Consider the following 9793-nt stretch of genomic DNA (forward strand, 5'->3'; position numbering starts at 1 on the left):
TTCAGGGCTTAAGCGCGCCTTTGACAACACTGATTGATATGTTTGTTGCGTTCTTCAAGTATGCCACTGGACCAAGCAAGATGCAAACTCTTCAAATAATAGATAAGATTTTTTCTACTGCGGGGAGGGATGAGCTGAGGGATTAAGAACAAAGATTTGTATGAGAAAGGAGAAGCGTATCAAAATTAAAACTCCTGAAAAAAAAAAAAACAATATCCAGCTTACTTCATAATTCTCAGGTCGTCTTTCCACAAGTGAGACCTTAGTGAGAATGAGTTGACGAGATACCGCATCGCCATGTTCTCCAAGGCCCCCTTTTGGGCCAATAGACATACTTACTCCTGGAGTATTCAGAGTCCCCCGAGCAGCTGAGCGCAATCTTGTTACTAACCAAGCACCACAAGGAGTTTCATCTGCCCCAACAGCCTCTTTTGCTGAATTTTAACATCAATATAGTCAAACAAATAGGATATGACACTCTGTGATTACAAGAATATCACAAGAAGAAAGTGAGTAAATATATAATTCTTCTCTCAAGAGATACCTCTCCTATTTATGTACGCAGATAAGGTCACTGCTTGAGAATTGTCGACAGTTAATCCCACACCCACCATGGATGTCGCAGTTTTAGTCTGATCAAAAAGATGTAGCAAATTAAACATCATAAGAATACGAATATAGCATGCAAATGACTCATGGTTCAGAAAGTGAAGTCTCACTGGATGAGAGTCATCCTGATTCCAGGGCCAAAAGTTAATGACTTGGAGAGTAATACAAGGACATTTTTATTACTTTTACCATTATCAGAAAGAAAAAGGACAACTTCATTACCAGATTTGATATGATGGCAGCGTTTGTAGTTCCCGAAGCAGCTTGGAAAGCTTTAGATTTTCTTCCATAAAGCGGGCAAAGAAAAAAACCTCCGGAATCTGTATTTTTCTTCCCATAAGGGTCAGATAGAAGGATAATGGAAGGAGAGCCCATGTCTCTAAAGTCCAAGCACCAACAAAGATCTCCAGATTTTGATTCAATAAGCTCAACTCCTATATAAGTAATTTTCAACTTCTGCACCCCCAAACAGAAAAGGGAAAATTATCATTGTCTGCTTTTGTTATGGGGCAGGGGGTTTGGAAGGAAAAGAGGGGAAGGGAGAGGAATAAAACCAGTACACACTCTATCATACACAGCAGTCCGGAGTTGGTGTATACATTACTTGACTTATCAAGTTAAAACGGAAAAAGCAAACATATAAAATAGTAAAGCAGATCATCAAAACCATCAAATTAATGATGCCAAAGCATAAGGAGCATTAGGCTGTTAGCAGCAGAGATCAGGACTAGAAATATTGTGACAATGAAAGCATATAAGCATCTGCCACTAGTTCCTTGAAACATGGTGAAAGAGAGAGCTAATAATAGTAAATGTATAAGCATAGGGCATAACTGTGCAAAAAGTGAATGAGCAGGATAAGAACAGACAGTTTGGCCAACAACGAAGAAGGAGAAGACCAAGAAGAGTTGTGCAAGAATGGAGATCAAAAGAAGTAAATGTTGAACAGGGTGATATTTCAACAACAAGTGAACTAAACCAAGAACATCAGCCAGTGAAGCAAAGTCAAGAACATGATAGGGAAAACTCACTAGAGATGCAACAAATCAGAAACAGATACAGAGAGGACAGCAGGGGAAAGGGACAAATGAAGCCAACCCACAACATTCCTAAGAGAGGGAAGGCTATGATCACTGAACCAACTAGGAGTGTATGGTTTTGAGGCTTTACAAATTGCGGGACATGTAATTGAGAAGACAAAACCACCAGATCATGGTGGAGGATCCTCTTAATCAATGACTTGGGTGATTTGGAACATAAGGGGCATCAATAGAGATATAAAAAAAAAGAGTTGAAGAAGTTTTTGAAGTGAATAACATTGCTCTGGCAGGCTTGTTAGAAACTAGAGTTAAGGAAAATAAGGCTATTAATATAGCCAGTAAAATAGCACCTGGCTGGGAAATGGTAAACAATTATAGCAAGGCGCCCCCGTTAACTGAAGAATCGGGTTTAACCGGAACAACAGGCTGTTTGGTGTAGCTGTGGTCAGAAAGGAGGCTCCATACATGCAATGTCAGATTAAAGGAAGATAAAGAGGTATAGATTGGCTGACCATAGTATATGGCTTCAATACAGTGGAACAAAGGAGAGAATTGTAGGTAAATCTGAATATTATGGCAAGTCAGATTACAAAACCATGGTTAATCGGGATTTCAATGCATTACTATACCCTCGTGTCCTATGCAGAAATTGAAGACTTCTCTAACTGCATTCATGGACTACTGCTCAACGAACTACCATGGTGAGGAGAGTATTACACATGGTCCAACAAGCAAGCTGGTGGAAATAGAGTGTATACCAGGCTGGTAGATCATTGGGGAATGATGAATTATGGTGCAGTATGGTAATGTTATTACTAAGTATGGGGCCTTTCATATCTGATCACTCACCAATGTTTCAATCCTTTGTTGATGGTCAACAGAGTTTTAAGGTTCCATTCAAGTTCTTTAATGTATGGGGCCTTTCATATCTGATCACTCACCAATGTTTCAATCCTTTGTTGATGGTCAACAGAGTTTTAAGGTTCCGTTCAAGTTCTTTAATGTATGGGCTGACCATCCACAATTCTTGCATATTGTGGAAAGGGAATGGGCTACCAAGCTATCTTATGGCAAGACCAAAACTGTCTAGGTAAAATTGAAATTATTGAGATCACATCTGAGAAAGTTGAACAATGATGAATTCAAAAGCATAAGTCAGAAGATTGATAATACTAGAGCTGACTTAAGGAGACTGCAGATACAAATACAACAGCAATACACTGATGAGCTGGCTATACAGGAGAAAGAAGCTTTACTACAACTAGAAAGGTGGTCTATGATAGAGGAAAGTATCTTGAAGAAGAAAGCAAGGGTTAGCCGGATAAAGCTAGGAGACTCCAACAATAAATACTTCTCAGCTGTGATAAAGGAGAAAAAAGCAGCACAAACACATTGTGGAACTCACAGCATTAAATGGAGGTAGATTGACTGACAGCGAAGACATTAGAGAAGAAACCATCATGTTCTATAAATCATTAATGGGATCTGTTGCACATACTTTTCCAGCTGTTAATAGGGAAGTCATGAAGAAAGGACCAACATTATCACATCAGCAGCAGCTTGAATTGTGTAAAGATGTGACAGAAAGAGAAGTATATGAAGGTCTTTGCTCTATAGGTGATGACAAAGACCCAGGTGTGGATGGGTACAATGCAATTTTCTTCAAGAAGACATGGCATATAATTAAAGCAGAAGTAAGTGTGTGCTGCAGTCCTGGATTTTTTTAGAACTGGCAATCAACTGAACCAAGAGATGACTTCTTAAATGTTCGCAAATGGAGAAGAGTTAATATAGGCACGGACCACGAACCTAATAGTTGGATCCATGAGGAGACAGGAGAAAGCCATTCATTAGATGTACATAGCTATAAATTGTACAGCTATTACTCTAATTTCCAAAACATTTAACCCTACTACATTGAAGGAATATAGACCTATAGCATGCTATGTTGCTCGGACTTGGGTGCAGGCGTCCGATCTGGGTGCGAATCTAGAGGTCGGATCTTTCATAATCTAAACATTAAGATTCGGGGGTATGGATCCAAGTACGGATACGGGTGCGGGGATTCAGCTAAAAATAATTCAAAATTCTAAAAGTAGATCTATAAAAATATCCTAAATTATGAGAAGATATTCTGTGAAAAACTTAATTGTAGGTTGTGGAGTGCAGCCAATAATTCAATCTTTCATTTTGAGAATTTCTCAAGTTGTAAGCACTAGCACTAGTACAATCTTTCATTTTTCATTTTTCATTTTTTATTTTTCCTCAAATTTGTTGTGGATTGTGGTCAAAGTACCCAATCTCAATTGACCACACCCGTTACGAATCCCACACATTTACCAGTACCAGTGTCATGTCGACACGAGTGCGGCAAGTAAAATGAAGAGTTCGCGCAACGTAGATAGCATGTTGTACAGTTTTATATAAACTTATAGCTAAGGTGTTCGCAGCAAGGATTCAGAAGATAATTGCATTTGTTGTTAGTGAAACACAAGCTGGATTCATCCTGGTAGGAAATTAGCTGATAATGTGATATTGGCTCATGAGATAGTTAAAGCATATGCAAGAAAACAAATCTCTCCTAGGTACATGATTAAAGTGGACATGCAGAAGGCATATGACTCACCGGAGTGGGCATTTGTTGAACAAGCTCTGGAAGGGCTAGGATATGCATCAAAACTGTCAACTGCTCTATAGTTATTAATGGGGAGCCAGATGAACCATTTGATGCACCTAGAGGATTAAGACAGGGTGGCCCAATGTCCCCACTCTTGTTTGAACTTGCAATGGAATACCTGAGTAGAAATCTAAATGAACCTCGCAACATGGATGGAATTCAAATACCATCCTAAATGTGCAAACCTGAGAATTACTCACCCTAGTTTTGTTGAATGATCTATTGCTTTTTGCAAGAGGTGACCTTATGTCTTGTAAAGCTGCTACATAAGAAGTTCATAAAATTTTCTAAAGCTTCAGGTTTACATGGAAATCTATCCAAAAGTTGTGAGTATTTTAGTGGTGTTAAACCTACTGTAAGGCTTGAGATCCTCCAGCAACTTGGTTACTCTCAAGGGGACTCGCCATTTAGATGTTTGGGATACCATTAGCTACTATAAAGTTGTCTTTGATTCAATGGCATCCCCTCATAGAGAAGATTGTCGCAAGAATTTCATCATGGACTGCTAAGAAGTTGACATACACAGGGAGGATTCAACTAATAAAGCATGTGATATTTGGAATCCAAGCCGATTGGTCCCAGCTATTTTCATTGCCTGCTAGGGTAACTAAGACCATTGAGGCTTACTTTAGAAGTTACATCTGGTCAGGGTCCAATACTATAACTAAAAAAGCACTGGTAGCTTGAGAGCAAATGTGTTAACCAAAAACTGCCGGTGGATTTAATCTAACCAATCTCAAGATATGGAAAAAGGCAGCTATAACAAAAGTATGTTGGGATTTGGAACATAAGCAGGACAAACTCTAGGGTAAGTGGATCCACTCCTACTACATCAACGGCCACCAGTTGAGTAACATGCCTATTCCTCGACAAGCCAGCTAGATGGTTAGGAAAATATTTGAAGCAAGAGATTAACTGAGGCAGATACAAGTCAGTGCAACAAAGAATCGGAGCACGATCAGATGTGTGTGTGTGTATATATATATATATATATATATATATATATATATATATACACACACACACACACACACACTTACAAGTTACAACTAATTGGAGTCCATCCAAAGGAACCTAAGTTTCTCGGGCTCTTCACTTTTGGTGCCGCACCCACGTAGATACGACATGGGTGTGGGTTTGGGATCCATATCGGATCTGGTCAACCGATTTTGGGTACTTACACCAAAATCGACGGGAAAATTTGGGACAAATACAATGAATTCTAAAATCAAATAATAAGTAGGGTGAAATTGAAGAAAATGGAATACCTTGTATATAGAAATTTCTATGTCAGTCCTTTTCCTTTAATCATATTATCTCCTTCTCGGATTCTCGTTTTAGTCAATATTTTTTCCTTCTCGAAATACCTTGTAAGCTTTCCACATAATGTCTCATAATTTAGAGATAAATTTATAACTCTACTTTTAGAAATTTAAATTATTTTTAGTTGAATCTCCCCACCCGTATCTGTAACTGGATCTGTATCCACGAATCTTAAAATTTAGATCATGAAAGATCTTACCTCTAGATCCGCACCCGTATCAGACACCCTCGTCTGAGTCCAAGCAACATATAAAAGTACCATGGAGATGTATGTTATTTAAAAATAATGCTAGACCTAAAAGAGTGTTTACAATGTGGACTCAATTACATGAGGGGTTGAACACAATTGATAGACTGGCCAAATGGGGTATCACATTGGATCCAGTTTGTGTGTTATGTCAGAGTCAACCTGAAACTAGTGCCCATCTATGCTGAATGTGTTTTCATAAAGAGCGTGTGGAGAAGGTTACTTCAATTGGTACAATGGAGACAAGGGGTTATCGCTTCTTGCGAGTGGCAGCAACTATGGGTACTGCAGAAGGCCAAAAGGGAAGTCTAAGCAAGCACAAGTTATGAAGATGTTGTATGCAGAAAGTGTTCATGCCATCTGGTGTGAGAGAAATTGCAGGATTTTTTAATAAGTAACAAGAATAGTGGACAGCTTAGCTAAGCTAAAGACATTGCATGTGTATGCAGTCTAAGAGCAACTGGAGGAGCTAGAGACTTACTATAGAATTGTTATTTTTGGTTCTGTGTAGTATAGTTCTGTGTTTTATGTGTACGAGGGATTCTGGATTTTCTTTGTTTGGAGACAGGAGCTGTGTGGGCTAAGCTGTGTTTTGTAATTAAATACTTAGTGATTAATAAAATGCTTAATTACCAAAAAAAGAAAAAAGAGAAAGCTAACTGCAAATATTCTGCCACTAACGCCTCAAGCATGGACTTTAGGAAGATGAGCTAACTCTTGAGACAGGAAACAAGAAGAAAAATTAAAAATTATCTTTTCCATCTTTACAATTCGGAAGCAGAAAAGCTCAGAGCTTTAGACAATTCACAAAAGAATTTCTTCTACAAAAAAGGTATAATTTGAAAGCATTCAGTAATTCAATTAATGAACATTTTATGCCATACGCCAACAGCAATTGTAAGCAGAGGACCAAGTCCCCAAACTCATTATAAGACATCAAGGTGTCACAGTTTCAGGGACCAGACACCTGAAAACCCAAGTAAATCCAGAATGACTGCCTAGTATGTATCACCAACTGGGATGGCAAATGGAACATAAATAATTTCACCAGCAGATGTTTTATATGATCTGCCATACTGATGTACTTTCAAGGTTTTGAGCCTCTCAAGCACAAAGAAGAGAGAAAAACAAAAGTACCCCGCTAAAGTTTTTCACAAAACTAGCGAAAGCGTTCTTCAAACTCACGTGAGAAGAATGAAAGATAAAAAGAACCTTACCCACTCGTTCTTCAATCCCGCAAGATTGCAAGAAGCACTGAATAAAGGAAGAAGAAATAAACAAAAGTGAAACCCCGTTTTTGAAGCAAGAGCTTAAATAAAATAATCACCCATCTTTATTTTTTGAGCCCTTTAAATAGGCCTTACAATGAGTAAAATTGATGAGGTTAAGAAAAACTAATCCTAATTAAACTAGAATAAGAATAAGGCTAAGAAAACCTATCCTACCTAATTTAGGAAAAAGAATTTTAGTAGAAATGGACTACCAACTAACAATCCTGGTTTGACTAGAGCTATAAATATAATCCTATCAAAACAAGAATCAAATTATTAGGAAACAAGAAATAAGAAATCCTAATATTTATGGAAAAGAAATTCTAATTGAATGGATTCTTGGACTTCTTGAATTTCTTGGATTCTTGACCTTCTTGATCTAGCATCACATACTGCGTTCCAATGATTTGTGGATCTTTCAATAACCAAAAGAGAAGGAAAGAGTGTGCACGCACACACAGAGAAAGAAAAATTTCGAAGACTAGCATCAAGATATAGAAAGTGACCACGGCCTACAAATTAATAGGCTTGACCTGTAAGCATAAAGCAAGATATCTACTTTATACACGAAGGGCATGTTGGTGCTTGCATCCTAGGGTATGTTGGTTGCACCTAAACTTAACCCATCTCATCTTATGACAAACAGTTACCCACTCAAATCCCCATTCTCATAGAAGAAAAAGTTGTCCCAGTTGATAAATAGTAGTGGATTGAATTAGCCTATATGAAGATAAAGTTACGAATCCTTAAGCCCAACTACTCATCAGAATCATTCAATCCAGTTTTGTTCTCAACTAAATCCAAGTACCTTAGTCTGCTTCCTTGGTTCACCCCAAACATATAGGGACACTTAGAGACAGAAACAGTAAAATTGATTAGTTGTTGCAAAATTAAAAACTCTCCAATGACTCAAAACCAAAAGGAATTATTCTTATCGACAGACAAAGATCATAAAGCAAATAAGCTGTCCACATGTACTTTCCAGGGCTTCCCACCTTAATAAAAGACACTCGCAGCCAAATATTACAAAAGATATATTGAAGAAGCATTGAATCATCATGTCCTCACTACCAATCTCACTGTTCCTGTATCAACTCAAACTTGGTGTTTTAACAACATTCTAAACTCCTTTTTGGTGGTAAGTACATTCTGATAGGGAACACTTTGTTTTAACTAATCCCATTGTTCCCGGTATGATTCTCGCTGTATAAATCATATTTTTCAAAGAAGTTAAAAGAAAAAGCATCCATCACAGAAACAAGTATCTGCAGCTAATATTATAAGACTGCTGCTAGCTATTAATATCACACAAGGGAAAAAAGCACTTACAAAAGGAACCCACTCAGAAGTCCTCCTCCTTAGATGCAAAACAGGGAACTCTGCAACCACTCCAAGCTTATTCCACCTAATTCTATGCAATTCAGTCAAAATGCTTGCTCTATACTTGGAAGAGAACTTGATAGCCTTGAACTTCCCGCGGCCATCAGTCCTCACACTTATGGTAAACTCATTTGAATTGTCATCTCTCCCAATAATAGGGGCCGCACCATCATAATCAGTCTCAACATCGTATGAGTTAGTGACTGATAATGTACTGGGATCCAGTGTAATCAAAGTGAAATTTGAAATGCAAAAAATCCTTTTGTATCGACCTCGCCAGGAGTGTTTGACAACCATGTAACGGGCCAAGTACTCGGGCTCTTCGGAGCCATGGGCATGAGAGGAGGAGGGTGGAGCAGAAGAGGAGGAGGATGTGGTGGATTCAGAAGTTGGAGGTTGGTGGTGGTCAGTGGCGTGGCGGCTGACAAAATCCATTTGAGGAAGGTATTGGAGAGAATAAGGCTGTGGTGGACTAGGGCGCAGGAAATACCATATTCCCGAACCACCGTCCGATGACGGTCTCCCCCGAGACTGATTCGCACCCAGCCTTCAATCTTCTATTTCACTGTTTTTTTTTTGTTTTTTCTCAAACCCCAGCAGCAGTCAAACTCCAAACTTTCATCGGTATTTCCCAAATTTTAAAGGATGTGCCTTGAATTCAAGACCCTGCGGAACAAAGTACAAAAACCCCCAAATGTTAATTTCGACTTCAGTTTTCCTTGGAGAGGAGAAGCCAATCACTTGTCAATTTCGAAAAAATCATCACAATAGGCGAATTTCGAAAGATCAGAATTAAAAAATGAATGCGAAATCAGTGTAAGCTTCAATTAAGAAGTTGTGGCTGTATATTTAGATATTAATAATCCGCAGCTTTGGAAAAAATAGAACAGATCATGGAAGAGAGAGAAACCTTGTAAGAGAAGCCGGTTGATCACTGATACATTGAGTTGTACAGAAAGAAACATTCGTCATTGGATTATGCCTAATCAGTCACTTCTTTTTCAATTTTTGCGCAATGCTCCCTCGTATTTGAAATATATTCCAGTATGCTCCTAGGGGTTAGAACGGAAGAAACCGACCGAGCCAAAAATATTTTTATTTCGGTTTCGGTTATTCCGTCTATTCGGTCAATTTCAATTTAAAATTTTAAATTTTTAGTTTTTCAGTTCGATCGTCGATTATTGATTTATTTGGTTCGATTAACCGAAAAATCGAATTATTAGCAAATGGATTCTTTAAACTATAT

At 38.2% G+C, this 9793-nt stretch overlaps 1 protein-coding gene across 4 annotated transcripts in view; it reads right to left on the minus strand.

The window, feature by feature from the left end:
- LOC104100577 (dnaJ homolog subfamily C GRV2) overlaps positions 1 to 9560 on the minus strand; it is a 56736-nt gene extending 47176 nt beyond the window's left edge. For 3 of the 4 annotated variants that reach the window (XM_009607835.4, XM_009607834.4, XM_033657225.2), the window contains exons 1-5: positions 9458 to 9560; positions 8497 to 9213; positions 832 to 1065; positions 545 to 632; positions 226 to 434 (exon numbers count right to left, since the gene is read on the minus strand). In XM_009607835.4, coding sequence (XP_009606130.1) covers positions 226 to 434; positions 545 to 632; positions 832 to 1065; positions 8497 to 8982 — 1017 coding nt within the window. In that variant the 5' untranslated portion in view covers positions 8983 to 9213; positions 9458 to 9560. The other variant, XM_009607833.4, reaches the window with a different exon arrangement.
- Positions 9561 to 9793: the final 233 nt, after the last annotated feature.

This window comes from Nicotiana tomentosiformis, chromosome 12 (genome assembly GCF_000390325.3).
Source record: "Nicotiana tomentosiformis chromosome 12, ASM39032v3, whole genome shotgun sequence".
Lineage (NCBI taxonomy): Eukaryota > Viridiplantae > Streptophyta > Magnoliopsida > Solanales > Solanaceae > Nicotiana > Nicotiana tomentosiformis.